The sequence below is a fragment of the Doryrhamphus excisus genome, chromosome 15 (genome assembly GCF_030265055.1).
Source record: "Doryrhamphus excisus isolate RoL2022-K1 chromosome 15, RoL_Dexc_1.0, whole genome shotgun sequence".
Taxonomy (NCBI): Eukaryota; Metazoa; Chordata; class Actinopteri; order Syngnathiformes; family Syngnathidae; genus Doryrhamphus; species Doryrhamphus excisus.
Window position 1 is genome coordinate 8,061,054 of NC_080480.1, and position 16,232 is coordinate 8,077,285.

The 16,232-nt window shown below is 40.7% G+C and overlaps 2 protein-coding genes across 5 annotated transcripts in view; both read right to left on the reverse strand.

Moving 5' to 3' along the window:
* LOC131103035 (thyroid hormone receptor alpha) overlaps positions 1–9,452 on the reverse strand; it is an 89,018-nt gene extending 79,566 nt beyond the window's left edge. For both annotated transcript variants that reach the window (XM_058048888.1, XM_058048886.1), the window contains exon 1: positions 9,266–9,452. The gene's annotated coding sequence lies outside the window, so the exon portion shown is untranslated. The remainder of the gene's footprint in view (positions 1–9,265) is intronic.
* Positions 9,453–12,275: 2,823 nt separating this feature from the next.
* LOC131103034 (vesicle-fusing ATPase) overlaps positions 12,276–16,232 on the reverse strand; it is a 33,905-nt gene continuing 29,948 nt past the window's right edge. For all 3 annotated transcript variants that reach the window (XM_058048885.1, XM_058048884.1, XM_058048882.1), the window contains one exon: positions 12,276–15,449. Coding sequence is in view for 1 of the 3 variants with exons in the window: in XM_058048884.1 (XP_057904867.1) it covers positions 15,428–15,449 (22 nt within the window). In the remaining 2 variants the exon portion in view is untranslated. The remainder of the gene's footprint in view (positions 15,450–16,232) is intronic.

Sequence of the window (16,232 nt, forward strand, 5' to 3'; positions counted from 1 at the left end):
TTGCTGTGGTTGTGGTGCGCCTGAGAGGCATAGAAAGAAATCACCACGGGGTAGATTGGGTGTACATTTAAATACAAGCTGTCGGCTACGTGGTGAATTACTTTTAATCGCTGGATTAAAAGTCAATGTGGTATGTGGACATTCCTTGCTTACTTTTCTCAATAAAGTATTACTAAAGATTAGGGATGAGCGAGTACACCACTATGTATGTCTGTATCTTTATCACATACTACAGTATTAATTGGCCCTGTACCCTAGAAACCGCCCATGAATGATACGGGAAAAGGCCGAAATGATACTGTGTCAAAGCCCAGGGCAGTTATACTGATAAAATATAGAGTTTAACCATGTCCAGTATCAGCCCCCGTAGCTGTCCACTCAGAGCGCGCTGCTCTGGTATCGTGCCCGTGAAACAACCAATCAGAGAACAGCACACGAGTGCTTAGTGCCTAGTGCTTCTCCAGTCACCAAAAAACCCAAACTTGATTAATGGAACTTTAATTGTCAGACATTGATAAGATAAGACTGTTGATAAAATATTATTGTTGAAATATTTTTGCAATTATTGTGTTTACACTGTTTAGATATAAGACATGTAATAAACTGAACATTTTCTGGAAACAAAATGGTCTTTTGATTAAATAGTACGTGATAATAAGTTCATGATTAAATAGTATGTGATAATAAGATCATCACATGGTTTGTCTGGTATCATGCCCCTGCGTGCCAGTATCAGCCCGAGACCGAAGGTCTATAAGACCGAAGGTGAACCTATAAGTATCGGTTCACCCATTCAAATTATTTGTATTCGTATCTGGATGGAGTATGAACCGGAAGTGGGTGTCATTTTTCTAGAAAATGGGTGGAGCATGAAGCGGAAGTGGGGGTGACTAATCAGAAATAGGCGTGGCTTAAATCAGTACATTAAGTATGAAATGAACATGAGAAGTTGCTATATTTGTTATTATTCAGCTGCAAGTGTACTGTGTATGTGTGTAAGTGATCCTTCAGACTCATTCTGTTTTTAGTATTGTAGGTATTTGCTCAATTTTGCTAGCTCAAGATAAAAGCTAAAACAAACACATAGTCTCACAAATACTTATACACGCACCCACACAAAAAAGGACTAACGTGACAACTGACAGTTAAGGTGGAAACATAGGGTACGCATATGACAGCTTGCTTTGCAACAAAGAAAAGCAGAATGTTCCAGACGCCTTGATGCCCCAGCAAACAAAGGAAAAGATGCCTTGATGCCCCTGCAAATAAAAGCAGAAACACCATGAAAGAAGCGGTTCAATCAAGGGCAGTGGCGAAAGCTGATTGGTCCAGGACTCCAGCCTCTTACACAATTTTGAGTGTATAAAAAGGCCGGGCAAGGAAAGGAAGGGTGCTTTTTTGCAGCTGCGCTGTAATAAGACCCGCTTACTTGTAGGCATACAGGGTCTGCAGATAAGCCTGGACGTCTGTATTAGGTATTGTTGTCAGCAATAAACAATGTGGTTCTCATTCTATGATTTGGTTCTTAAAGATTCCCTTATCTTCTATTGGAAACCCACTTATAGTCCTCAGGGGGAGGATTTCTACAAGTATCAACTTGAACACGATACAAAAAGGAGACTTAAGTGTCATTTTAAATACCTATTTTAACAAAAAAAGTGCCTGAATTCAAGTGATAAAAAGCTCGGCCTGTTTAACTTTGGAGGTTCGATTGCAATGTCAGCTGTTATCTAATCAGAAGGCTTTGAAATGTACTGCGTTACAACATGCGTATGAAGTTTAATCAAAACCTGATGAGAGACGAGAGAAGATTCCTCAGAAGTCAGGGAACAAGAAATACTTGACAAAAATACAAACACCCCCTCATTTGCATTCAAGGATATCCTTTGATGGGAAATATCGCCTTGAGGTCTGTGATCATTTGGCCAACGCGTACGGGAGATTAGGTTAGACACGTGAATTTGTTTGGGTCTAAATCTCTTCAGTGCTGCGACTGACATCTGAGACACAAATTGCCCAATGGAACACATAACACTGATAATTTCATTTGATGAGAATGGAAGACAAAGCAAAGGGAGGCTGGAGGACAATTAAAGGACGGCGTAGGAATACAAGGGAATCCGGTATCGACCAGCTCATTAAGTCCTGGTCCGCTGTGTTCCTTTCAGTACTAAAAAGTGCAGGCATAAGTAAATGTCAACATGCATGGTTAGTTGCTTTTGTCAACAGAAAATTAGACACAAAGGGCCGATTTCTATGAAAAAATGTTCCGTGTATGTTGGCATGTGTCGGAAAATTGTTAACGTCAACATTGTATTGTGAAAAGTACAACAGTGACTTGCGACATTCAGTGCAAAATAAGCTTCATTTTTTTTTTAGATTGTATGTTATTGTAATCAACCATCACATCCTCACTCTATTGCATTTTTTCAAAAAATGTATGAATGATCACTGTTTTGTATATGAATGCATATTTAAGCAAATGTTTTCTTGGCCTAATTTAATAATTTTAAAGCATACAAATCTTCTAAATGAACTAAAATACAAATACAGTATAGGGAAATACAAGGTGTTGATGAACTATAATCGATTGGCCACAGGGGTGTCACACCAGACTTGTTTGCCAACTTTAGAATTATATATCTTACAGTAGGAATAATAATAATAATAAATAGTCATCATCATCAAAAAGATCCGCTGTGGCGACTCCGTAATCAGGAAAATGCCAAAAGAAACAAAAAATCATAACACGTCTGCGACTACCCGACGTCACTTTATTTAATATATTAAAACACACAAGCATATATGTGCCTTCAATTGCTAATTTTTCCGATTATATTTACTATATTTAGTAATACGGTGTTATTTTATATCTAGAGTGCTCTAATAATGGTAAATATTATACTTACAAAAGTCATTAACAGGTTATCTATGATCTAACTACAAAAATATTTTGTTTATTAAGATTGAATCGTACTTTGTACAAATTCACTTATCGAAATCGGGTCTGAAACCAATTACCGTAACTGAGAATTACTGTATAGCAAAAGTACCAAGGTAAAATGTGTCAAATATTGTAATGTTGTCAGAATGCATCAAAAAACAACAGTGAAGACCTTACAGCAAGACACGCTCTACACTTTCAGTGCAGCAAACGCAGTTTGCTAACTTTTCTTCTTTCCTGGGCAGGCTAAAAATGGCAAATTCAACGAAAACACAAATATTAGGCATACGGACGATGCATTCAATTGTGTAATATCTAGTATTCCACACTGGCCACTAAGTGTCAGTAATGTTTTATTTAAATATAGCCACCGCAGGAAGTACGCTGTCAAGAAAAAACTGCAAGGAACCTTGCCAATGCAAGCATGTGAATATATGTTATGTCTTATTTTCTGTTATTATGTCTACTGTATTGGGTAATATGAATATAAAAAGGTGTTCATGTCTTTGGGGCTCTAAAAAAATGGTATTTAGAAGGTTGTAAACAGGCTTTCGATGAAACTGTTGGGAAAATTATTTATTAGATTATGACTATGTCAAAAACCGCTTACGTCGCTGTCAGTCAGCAAGTCCGAGGGGCGTCCCACTGGATGAAGTGGAGTTGACAACAAGATAAAACGCCAAAGACAGAGTAACTTGCCAGGCTTGAGACTGGATGATGCATGAAATGAATGCACGGAACATTGCGGATGGAGCACAGATGTGACTTAAACGCTAATCGACAGGAAAAAAAATGCTGTCTCTACAAAACCAAAGATCATCTTTCAACACTGCGCAGGGAAAGACATTTACAATAAGTAAGTGGAAGCCGGTGAGTCTCCGCACTTAAATGAAGCTGAGAGCCTGCATGCTTGAGTAGGCGCTTGGTGTTTTGGTCCGCGAGGTAACTCCTTCATGTCTGTGTGGGAAGAATAGTGTCAACTGACATATTTACTGTATCCGCCATTTCCTGAGTGTACACTGAGGGAAAGTCATTCATTTATTTTCTACTGCTTATCCTGGAGCTGGAGCCTATCCCAGCTGTCTTCGGGCGAGAGGCGGGGTACACCCTGGACTGGTCGCCAGCCAATCACAGGGCACATATAGACAAACAACCATTCCCACGCATGCACGGGGAAAACATGCAAACTCCACACAGAGACGGCCGAGTGTGGAATCGAACTTAGTCTCCTAGCTGTGTGGCCTGCATGCTAACCACTCGTTCGCCGTGCAACCCAATGAGGGAAACTGCTTAAGAAAATGCAGTGAAATATGAAATTCATAATATTGAGAATTATGACTCCAGGATGTTTGTTTCTTTAATCCAACCTGCGTCGGGCTGTTATGTTACTTACTGAGCAATGAGTAAACATACAGTGTTCACTGTTTATGTCTTACAAAATCAGCAGGGGATCAAATCATTAGCTACCCTGCTGTAAGACTAACAAATCATCATGATTAAAGTTACTGTTTAAACTGCAAGGAAAGTAAAGCGGTTTATTGCATTTCTTTCTTGCCCTCATCTATTGGGTTTTCACTCTGTGTTTGGCATTTCAAGTTGGCAGGAAGAATGTTTTTTCTGTAAAAACGGCTTCTTGCTGCAGTGAAACCGCAAAAGCTGCAGCCAGACTCATCATCATAAGCCCATCAAATCAAATATAATATGTTACGTAACGTGAGTCAAGATACATATATATATATATATATATATATATATATATATATATATATATATATATAATAATCTGATATGTCATAATATAATAGCCCCCCTTTTATCACAGGTAATTGGTTCCAGGATTTCTGTGGATTCGATATTAATTGATGGAATATTTTCGTAGTTATTGCATAGAAAACCAGTTTACAATCTTCTAAATATGGGTTTTAATATTATTCAAGCCCTCTACATATGAAATAACACCCATATAGTCACCTTTACGGCTGCATGGCGTTCGAGTGGTTGGCACGCAGGCCTCACAGCTAGGAGACCCGAGTTCAATTCCACCCTCGGCCATCTCTGTGTGGAGTTTGCATGTTCTCCCCTGTGCATGCGTGGGTTTTTTCCGTGTACTCCGGTTTCCTCCCACATTCCAAAAACATGCTAGGTTAATTGGTGACTCCAAATTGTGAGTGTGAATGGTTGTTTGTATATATGTGCTCTGTGATTGGTTGGCGACCAGTCCAGGGTGTACCCCGCCTCTCGCCCAAAGACAGCTGGGATAGGCTCCAGCACCTCCCGCGACCCTTGTGAGGATAAGCGGTAGAAAATAAATGAATGAATGAATGAATGAATAGTCATCTATACGTTCCATTATCCAGGTAGGATGCACCGATTTATCGGCCAACGATCAACGATTTTCGTGAAAAATCATGTGATCAGTATATATGGCTTGTACTATTGCAGTATACAGCCTGTGGCAAGCGTCTTCCACCCACTTTCCTTTCTGCCCACAATCATGTCTGTCATGTGGGACGTACCTGTCATTTGTGGGTGTGATGTAAATTTTGCACCCTGCAAAACATGCCACCAAATATATCTGGCCTGAGTAGCATGTTAAAAAGCTGATATTTGATGGGGGGGGGGGGGGGGGTTCAGGGCATGCCCGACCTGTACGAGGCCTTGGGGAAGACCAAGTACCCGTTGGACAGACTGTGTCTCTGCCCTGGGAAAGCCTTGGGATCTGTCGCTGATCCCTCCTGCTACATCTTCTTATTCTGTGACAAACCTGAGATGTGTTAAGATGTGGCTTTACGATGCATACCGCCACCTTGTATCAATAATCTACATTTACACCGTCCCATTAGAATGTGTCATTTCTTCACTGATGTCCCATGAAAAGATATAATATCAAGAAATGAGAGTGTACTATATGTTCACAAGATGGATTCAGTTGCGCTAAATCAGGAAACAAAGTGGATGTTCTAACTGTCTATATCCCCTTGAGTCCTGAACCAGCACCTGCACCAGGTTTCTCCACCTCCGTGACGTAAAAGGTCATTGTGGGACTCTTATGTAACTCGTTTCTCTAAGACTGAGGGGCAAGAGGAGTGGAATAAACTGGTTTTCTTCCCTGTCTCCTCCCCCTTCCTCCGCAACCCCCACCGTCACAAACACTCTCTATACATTAAGCATTAACCTCAGAAAACCAGAACGCAGCCTTGCAGCAATAAGCTGTATGGGAACACTGCTCGAGGGAGGGAGGGAGAGAGGGGGGTTTAGCGATGGACGTCAAAGGAGGTCATGTCTGGCTGCTGGCATGCAAAGCAGAGATTATAGCATTGGGATGTAAACAGACAACCATACTTCAAATATTTTCAAACAGCTTTGGCATGTTGTCATTAATTCCAGCCACATTTGGATTTGCTCTAACCCTGAATGGAATAATAAATACAATGGAACAACCCATATAGTGGTCAAATCTGGGTGGTCAATATTCATTTTGCTTTCGTATTGTGTGATTGCATGTACACCTGCACTCATTTTGATATTCTACTTATTTGTAGAAATGATAAATATTATTATTCATATGATAATAGTAATGGTTTAGGTTATCATGAACAATCAACATGGCTGATGAAGTAGAGCTTATTTAAATCAAACTTTCCCGTACATTCATTTATTTGGGGTGTACCGCCACAGACAAATGTGGACCACCACTGATAGTTTTGTTGCTATTATTTTATTTTTTTCCCTCACAATGTAGTTTGTTGTTACAACTCTGTACAGTAGATGGCATTGTAACTCCTTACGCTTCTTAGCACACCTCACACCCATACCACAGCTGATTTGGCGGCACTTTATAACGCATCTGTTCATCATAACATTAAAATGAACATAAAATGTCATACATTCCTTACGACAGAATCCAAAAAGCTCTGTTTTACCCGTCCACGGACAAAACTATGGTGTAAATTTGTCAGTTTCCACTCTGTGGGACACATAAAGGTATATCTAATCTAATCTAATCATTTGTGAAAAATGTTCACTCTGACCACAGTTTTGCATCACGGCGAATTATACAACGGGTACATTTCATACTTCATGCTGTAGAACACATGCATTATTCATATCACGTCTGCGATCAGTCAGAGCATTTCAAGCAGTACAACTTTTGTCCCACACAAAGACCGCGGGATGTGAAAAGGGAATACATTGTATCTCAATATGTATTATTAATTGAAAAGTTAGAGCGTTATGATTAGAACATTATGAGAGCAAACTGCAAATATGATCATATCCATATTAGAACTGCAGTGTAGCATACTGGGAGTTGTTTCTAATATTTTGACTTACTCATGTAGCTAAATGAGGTATGTAAATATTAGAAACAGCTCTCAGTATTTATCAGAGTGGTGCAAGTGTAAGTGACCAGTCCCAGTCAGTGTATGTACAGCAGGGGTGTCCAAACTATGCCCATCCAGGGACATACAGTATATAGAAATGCTGAAGGATGTTGATACATATTGTACATTAAATATGCTAAAAACAAACAATGTAGGGCAATATATGCCAAGCTATATGAACAAAACATTCACATCTTAGCTTACAGTGAATGTGAACAACTATAATCATATTTTTGCATAAATTAAAATATATAACTTGGGTTAAAGTGCTTCTGCATGCAGTCAAAGTGAATTAACCGTTAACAAACTTGGATAATTATCAATATTAATGTTAGTTCACGGTGGTGCTTTCATTTTAAGCACCTATGCATACCATTGTTTCCCATACATTTATTTATTTGTGGAAGCCCGCCATAGTTACATTTGGACCGCCAAGGTTCTTATGGGACTGTTTGTGCAGCTTGTCATTACAACTACGTCCAGTAGATGGCATCATGACTCCGCATCTTAACACACCACATGCACGCCGCCCCGGCTCAAGTCTGCATCCACACATTCCCACTGATTGAGAATTAAGCCGAGCAAACGCTAGCCAGTGAGTCTAAAGCCTCTGGCTGTCAGGGGAGTGAGGAGTGAGGTTTACACAACGTACTATTGCACAGCCACACTATCTGGCATTGATTATACACATGCCACAGCTGAATTAAGGTCTTGCATTATAATGCATCTGTTCATCACACACAAACAGAGTTTTACAGAGCTCACTTCTGTCAACACAAAAGCCTACTTGAACGTGAACAGGATACCAAAGTTTTTCCAAATATAATATATATGTATTCATGCTGATGACTTCAGATTACATTTACTTAAATACAATTATGCCAAATAGATGCTGCCTCCCCTCAACCAAATGCCACAGATAGATTGCAGTCCTGTGGGAGACTGTTTGGGCATCATCATATTAACTGTTGACCCCCTTTATACTCCTACTGATTGATCTGTTATCAAGTACAACTGTGTGCAATGTATAGCACGACATCAGTGGTGGGCAAACTTTCTTGACATGCGGGCCACAATGAGTTAAAAAAAAATTGCGGAGGAAGCGTCTATATATAGGCGGCATCGAGCAGAATGACATACTTGCTCACGGAGCAACAAAACAAAAACACAACACATCCACGGCAAGTTAACGCATCACATGAATCAACAGCTTAGTGCTAAACATAACACATAACTTTAAAATGTTATTTCCAAATGCCCTCAAGGTATGCTGGGTAGTTCAGATGCAATAAAGAGGTACCCAGCACGCCTTGCAGTGGGACTATATGGGTGTTAAGAAATGCCCGGCGCGCCGGAATAAGACGCATGGCGTGCCTGATGTGGCCTGCGGGCCACAGTTTGCCCAACCCTGAACTACAAACTATTGCAGTGTTTCCCAAGGCACACCTCCACGTGTGCTGCAGTAATTTCCCTTAATTGGCTTAAATAATGTATATAACACTACATTGATACAGCAGTGACATCAACAAATCCAACATGTGGAGCCATTTTTCATGCAAAACACAAGTTCCTTATAATAATAGCAAACATATGGGTTTACACTGCAACTAGCGTTTAAATACACGTCAGGTCTATATAGGTACCAGATTGGGGTCATGTTCACGGTCCAGGTTTCCATACATTCACGTATAGGTCATGTTACCGTACATGGAACAGGCAAGCCGGGTTGACGTGAGGACATGCGACCGCCATACACTCTGCAACGCAGCCTTCTCTCTGGAAGACCCCTTGACAAGACCCACTCTCATCCGGCTCGACTCTCACCGTATACCCGCCTCACGAACCGTCAATATCCAACCACGCCAACACAGTGAAGCCAGCGATAAGGCGAAAAAAATAGAACAAATGCGTGGAAGTGAAAGCGAGTGTCGTTGTTTACCGTCTCAAAAGACGTCCAAGCTTCCCCCGGTGTCCCTCTTCCTTCCGCTAACAGGCGAGTGTTTGCCGGTCACTGTCAAAGCCACTGCCACCGTGAGTGTGCGTGCAGCGTCCTCCCCCATGCCTGGTACAGTGCGGCCGAATGCGGGTCAGGAACACAGCCGGGCTCCCTCAGCTATGGATGATTCACAGTCACGCTCGGCACTGTCCTCTAGCGGTGGGCCGGTGAAGCACACCGGGGAGAGTTGCATAATCCCGGGATGCCTACACAATTAAAGGTACAGGACCACTTTTTTCTCCACAGAAAAAAGAAAAGCGAGACATTTGTTTTTGTTTCCTTTTTAAGGAAAACAGTACCTATTAAATAATAGTAATAATAATAATAATAATAATAATAATAATAATAATAATAATAATAATAATAATAATAATAATAATAATAATAATAATAATAATAATAATAATAATAATAATAATAATAATAATAATAATAATAATAATACTCCCCGTGCATGCGTGGGGTTTCTCCGGGTATTCCGGTTTCCTCCCACATTCCAAAAACGTGCTAGGTTAATTGGTGACTCCAAATTGTCCATAGGTATGAATGTGAGTGTGAATGGTTGTTTGTCTATATGTGCCCTGTGATTGGCTGGCGACCAGTCCAGGATGTACCCCGCCTCTTGACCAAAGACAGCTGGGATAGGCTCCAGCACCCCCGTGACCCTCGTGAGGAAAAGCGGCAGAAAATGAATAATAATAATAATAATAATAATAATTTTACATTAACTAATTAAGTATAAAATATATGCAACAGAGTTGATTTTTTAATGATTTTTTTTAGTCTCTCTTGTTGGGAAAAAAACACTCCACATTAATGGAGAACAGTCTTTTTACCGTTTGGGGTTGCCACAGCTAGTCAAACACATCTTGCGTTTGTTTTAGCTTCACACTTCTTTCTTGGCACTCCCATTTATCTGGGCTTCGGACCAACACTGGACTTGTCCAGTCACTGAGTGTAGGGGCTCTGGCTGGTAATCAAACCTGCACCATCTGCAAGAAAGACTGCAATGCCACCAGGGCATACAGAAACAAGACTACACATCCATCCATCCATTCTCTAGAGCTCTCATCCTCATAGGATTCATATTGCGAAAGATTTTGTGTCAAAATGATCGCTTTGAGAAACGATCATTAAACAGTGCGATGTGTCGAGGCCTGTGGAAAATGTAGCTCTGATCCATCATACACGTTTGTAAAGAACTAAAACAGAGATGGTGACAGTAAAATCTAACAAAACGGTTTGACCGTAGAGAGGTACATGGGACACACACGGGGGGGGGGGGGGGCAGTTTCAGTTTGATGATCCAATCCACCACAAAGAGTCCCTAGATTCTGTTCCCAAAGGCAACCATACCCTCCGAGGAAAGTGCCCAGTGATGGTTGCTCAGTCGCGGGATACGATGCGGGAGAAAGAAGGGCAGCACATGATTTGAACCAGGAATGGCTGGATCTAGGGAACGGACACCTCAGACTTCTGGGACGAGGACTTAGGGTGTTGAAAGTCATAAACCGACCAAGCTGACAATGGAGTTGTGGGCATACCCGATTCTAAAGAGGTGAGATGACCAGGAGCGGCTGGCTACCTCCAGGTGTTAATTGGGACACTCCATCTGGGTTTTGGATTGGGATTAGTAGCCAGAAGTACTACTACTAGTAGTAGTAGTAGTAGCAAGTTGTAGACACCACATATCAGGGAAATGAAAGCGGAAAGCATGCAGAACCACAAGGTCAGCAGTCTTGAGAACGCTTGAGAGCTGGGGACCAGCTTGGAGGAATGATCAACAATGGTGACAATAACGGTATTCGCCAGTAAGTGCAGTTCGAAGTGGGTATCATGGGTGGGGAGTGGACAGAGGAGACCAGCCTTATTATGGGCGCAGGCGGGGAAAGCTGGTACAAAGTCTTTGGTGGACCACAAAAAACACTTCAGAAGACAACAAGCAATCCCGGAAACATGGACCCCGGTACACAAAGATCACTTTAACACCTTCCAGATCTCTGGAACTGATCAATAGTGTACTTTAGGGGAGTTAGTGCTCCTGTACAGTTAGGGACAGTCTACATAAAACATCCAGTTTACCGTGCCGAGAATCAGAGCAATAGGTGATGGTGATCCTCTGGTTGTAACATGGCAAAGGGAATTGGGACCAGATACAAATACTTTACTGCGATGAAGTTACGACCAGGTTAATCAATGCATGGCTTTTATCTTTTTTATCCAGAAAAAATCCCCATGCTAACAGGGGAGGAGGATTAAAAAAAAATAGTTTGTCAGAATGTAATTTGTCACCGGAGATCTAATCAAAGCAGCAATTATCGAGACAATGACACCTCATGGAGATCAAGAAACAAGTCTATAATTGGCAGGCAAGTGCGTCTTAGGAGACTTGAGTGATAAAAACAAATGCTTATTGAGGGTATAACCCAATCAATATGAGGACTGTGGTGCTGCAACCAAATTAATCCGAGTACAACAGGTACAGGCTCTTATGGACTGAAGAATAAATCAACGTTTTGCATTGAGAAAGGTGATATTTGTCAAATTCTGATTTCAATTGGGATTCATGGGACAGAAAATGCAGAATTTGGGTAAAAAAATGCATCCTTGGAATGAAACATTTTGAATGGTTTGAAAGTAAGTAGTTGAATAATGAGAATTTTTGCACAATAATAGTTATTGCTAGAAGTGTCATAAGACACTCAGTTCACCATAACAATATCATTTATATTATGCTATTATTCTATTATTCTCTTCTGCACTGTGTGTGTGTACCAGCCCCGCCTCCACCCACCAAGACAAAAGGAGGCTTTGTTCATGGCGTTGTCCTATTGAACAAATGCACCAATGCACGGAGTGAACCTTCTTCCTGCCTGTTTGGACGCGAGAGACGTGAAAAATAGACACGTATTCACATGGCAATATATCGAGACCGGCAAAATTATCAACTCCATTTTCATTTATTGTTTGATCACTGATTTATTATCGTCCCAGGACTACTACCCCTCCATCATTCTTGTAAATCGACATATTATTAAGCAGTTCCGTAACTGAGTGTCTGCGGCACGAAGATCTCTGCCTTTTGTGTGGCTTCACACTATTAAAAACTATTAATCACTATGTAATGCCTTGTTCTTCTCAGGGCGCACGCTGCTGATTGCAGAAACTGATATTCGCCCCCAATGTGTCAGCTCTGTTGTGCTTTATTGTTGATATTATTGTAGACGACAGCTTTTAACACATCTCTCATACTGGATCTCACACTTTGGACTGTAGATACAAGTACGTACGTAAGGTTTTATGGCAACTTGCACCTTTTGTACCAAGTCTTGAGCCATCCACGAGGATTAATCACCATTAAACAAGCAATAAACAGCAGGATGTGACTTTGTTTCTGTGCATCACTGCTTTTTATTGCAATAATACATCTGGAAATAGACATATGTGTTTATATATATATATTTACACACTCGCACACGCCCGCCCACACACACACACACACACACATATAATTCACTGGTTAGAACACAAAAATCTTGAACACTAAGCGCTAAACACATATAGTATATCACAAAGTGAATACAACACTCACATTTGAGCAATGACCAAAAAGGACAATACTATATAGATACTTTAAAGTAGTCAGTGTAGCAGTATTTACGTATGTACTATCAACTAAAGATGACCGGCAACGAAATACACAGTACTATGATAAATACTGCTTTTCAAGCTTTACACTGACTACTCTAAAGTATATTCAAGGCTCATTTCTATAGTATTGTCCCTTAACTGTTACTCATATGTAAGCTGTGTCGTTACTTTTGTGAAAAAACACAATAAAAAAAACACGTTTGTAACACACACACACACAAAACCATACACAGTCATAGGCATACACTCATTGCACACATGCAGCCTTTAGGTTCCCCACACATGCACAAAAAGCTCACGTTTTTATAACGGACCATAACGATAAGTACCCATTTTGTTGTTTTTTTGTTCTTGTTTCATTTCTATCTCAAAAGTGCATATTATTTTCTTAATTGAACACTGACAATGCCAAAACTGTACTACCTCGACTAAACTGTACACAACTGCACATAACAATCCGACACTCACTTTCACTGTAACAGCAACCTGGTGAAGTCAGGGTCCCTGGATTGTAACAATTCATACTGTTACATACATATTCAGGTGGAGCATAGAAAGGATCACTAAAATCACTCTCAATATACTGCTGTGTGTTTATATATATACTTTGTACTTTGGGCTTAACCCTGACCTTAACACATGAAATGACATACATTTAAAGGGTTTACATTTACATATTTTTTTAGCCACTACATGTTCAGTAAACAATCTGTACTTGCATTCTGTTCGCACTGCCTTGTTTAAGTCACTTACTATAATTGAGCAGAACTACAAATACAACACATACTATACAAAAAGCTACCAACATACATAGCTTGGTTTCAGCACAATGCACAAAAACAGCACTTTTTACAATCATCTATTGCAATATCTTTACAGATAAGTTTTAGAACAGGACAACTTCCAGTCGATTCCAGGTACATATATTCTAAGGGCATTGAATCTATCACAACTGGACTATTCAGGTTGGCTTCATCCATTCATGCTCAATGACTACGCTAGCATAGGACAATGCTAGCATAGCACTGACTACAGCTGATCTAGTCTTGGAGCTCTACTTCAGGACACAGGAAAGCTGTCCTATTTAGTCTCTGGGCCCTAGCTCGTAAAGGACAAATGAGACCTGTCCTATCTAGTCTTTAAGCAGTAGTCTAGTGTAGGACAAACTAGAGCTGTCGTTTTGAGTCTAGTTCAAGTTTTGAGATCTATTCTAGTGTAGGACAGACCAGAGTTGTCCTATCTAGTCTTTGACCGCTTCAAGTATGGGACAAAAAAAGTGCTGTCCTGTGTGGACTTTAAGTGCTAGTCTAGTATAAGGACAGACCTTATACCTTGTCTAGTCTTTGAGCTCCAGTTTGTATAGGACAGACAAGAGTTGTCCTATCTAGTCTTTGACCGCTTCAAGTATGGGACAGAAAAGTGCTGTCCTATCTGGTCTTTAAGCGCTAATCTAGTATAAGGACAGACTAGAGATGCCCTGTCTAGTCTTTGAGCTCCAGTTAGTATAGGACAGACAAGAGTTGTCCTATCTAGTCTTTGACCGCTTCAAGTATGAGACATAAAGGTGCTGTCCTATCTGGTCTTTAAGCACTATCTAGTATAAGGACAGACTAGCCATACCCTGTCTAGTCTTTGAGCGCCAGTTTGACAAACAAGAGTTGTCCTATCTAATCTGTGACTGCTTAAAGTATGGGACAGAAAAGTGTTGTCCTATCTGGTCTTTAAGCGCTAGGCTCGTATAAGGACAGACTAGAGATGCCCTGTTAGTCTTTGAGCTCCATTTAGTATAGGGCAGACCAGAGTTGTCCTATCTAGTTTTTAAGCCCTAGTCTAGTATCTGACAGACAATAGTTGACCTATCTAGTCTTTTGAGATTGAGCTCTGTTGTAGTATGGGGCAGACTAGAGTTGTCCTATTTAGTTATTGAGCTTTTGACTAGGTTGGAACAAACTAGAGCTGTCCTGTCTAGTCTAGTTTAGGACAGCCTAGTTTGGGACAGCAGTCATATTTGTCGTTGTAGTAGCACAGACTGGAGCTGTCCTTTCTAGACTTTGAGCGCTAATCTATTATGGCACAGACAAGACCTGTCCTACCTAGTTTTTGAGCATGAATTGATGGAGGCAAAACGTCTTATAAGACAACCTGAACAGGTCAGTTGTGATGGATTCAATGGCGTGAGAATAAACGACCTGGATGAATGAGAATATTCACAGGCATAGAGATATGTTCACAAATATACTTTGGTGATGAGGAGGACACATGACAAGTGATACAGTGATATTGCCGACAGAAACATGCTGAGATAAGGGGGGGGGGGGGTGTTTTGTTGTGTAGTCTTTTGCTGGGTGTGTAGAGAGCTGGACAGAGGGATGACTTGGTGGACAGACATCTTGATGTCCTCCTCTTCCTCATTGCATCACATTGGGGGCTTGTTGACGATGGAATGGCTCAACTCTACTCGTAGAAGCTGCGGTCGCTGCATAATGGAAAAGGCAAACAAAGAAAGACAAGGCGTTGAGTTTAGTAGTTTAGTGGATGGTGGATTGCATCAACTGGATTTGTTGGGCAGGACTGCATAGGATAACTATTCATTCAATCGCAAAATGTACGCATGTTCTCTACATGTACACATGACAATAACAGGTTTTTTACATGCTATTTGTGTCGACATGAAAAAGTACCACTACATTTTTATGTCTTTATGCTTCTCGTAAGTGTTGAGATTTTGCAGTATGTTTAATGGTTCTTAAACGCATCATAGTTGTGTACTGTGTGATACAAAAGTTTGTCTGGCTACAGAAGCGGCCTCAAAACTACATACTGTATTAGCACAAGATAATATATTGTTACTGGAATAACAAGCAGTTAGCATCCAGGCTAAGTCTACATGTGACTCTGATTCTGTCTAGTTGAGAGTACCTATATGTTTTAAGTTAAAGTGTATGAGGCATAGTTAGAGCTTAAACCTGGACTGTGTCGTGGGTTAACAATGGCAATTGAAGAGTGAGAAGCGCTGGGTTTGAACTTAATGTCATAATTACAAAGATGGTGACTTTTATTGGAAATGTTGATCTGAAATTGGCTGACAATGTCAAGCAAGCAGGAGGCTTGTCCCATGTCTAGGGTGACCAGATCCAAACTCACCAGATGTGGGACAGGGAGTATGCTTGTGGGGGACAATGTGGGACGCAGATGACGCTTGCGGCGGACACCAAAAATACAAATGGCACAGCTTGCCAACTGTTCAGTAACATATAAT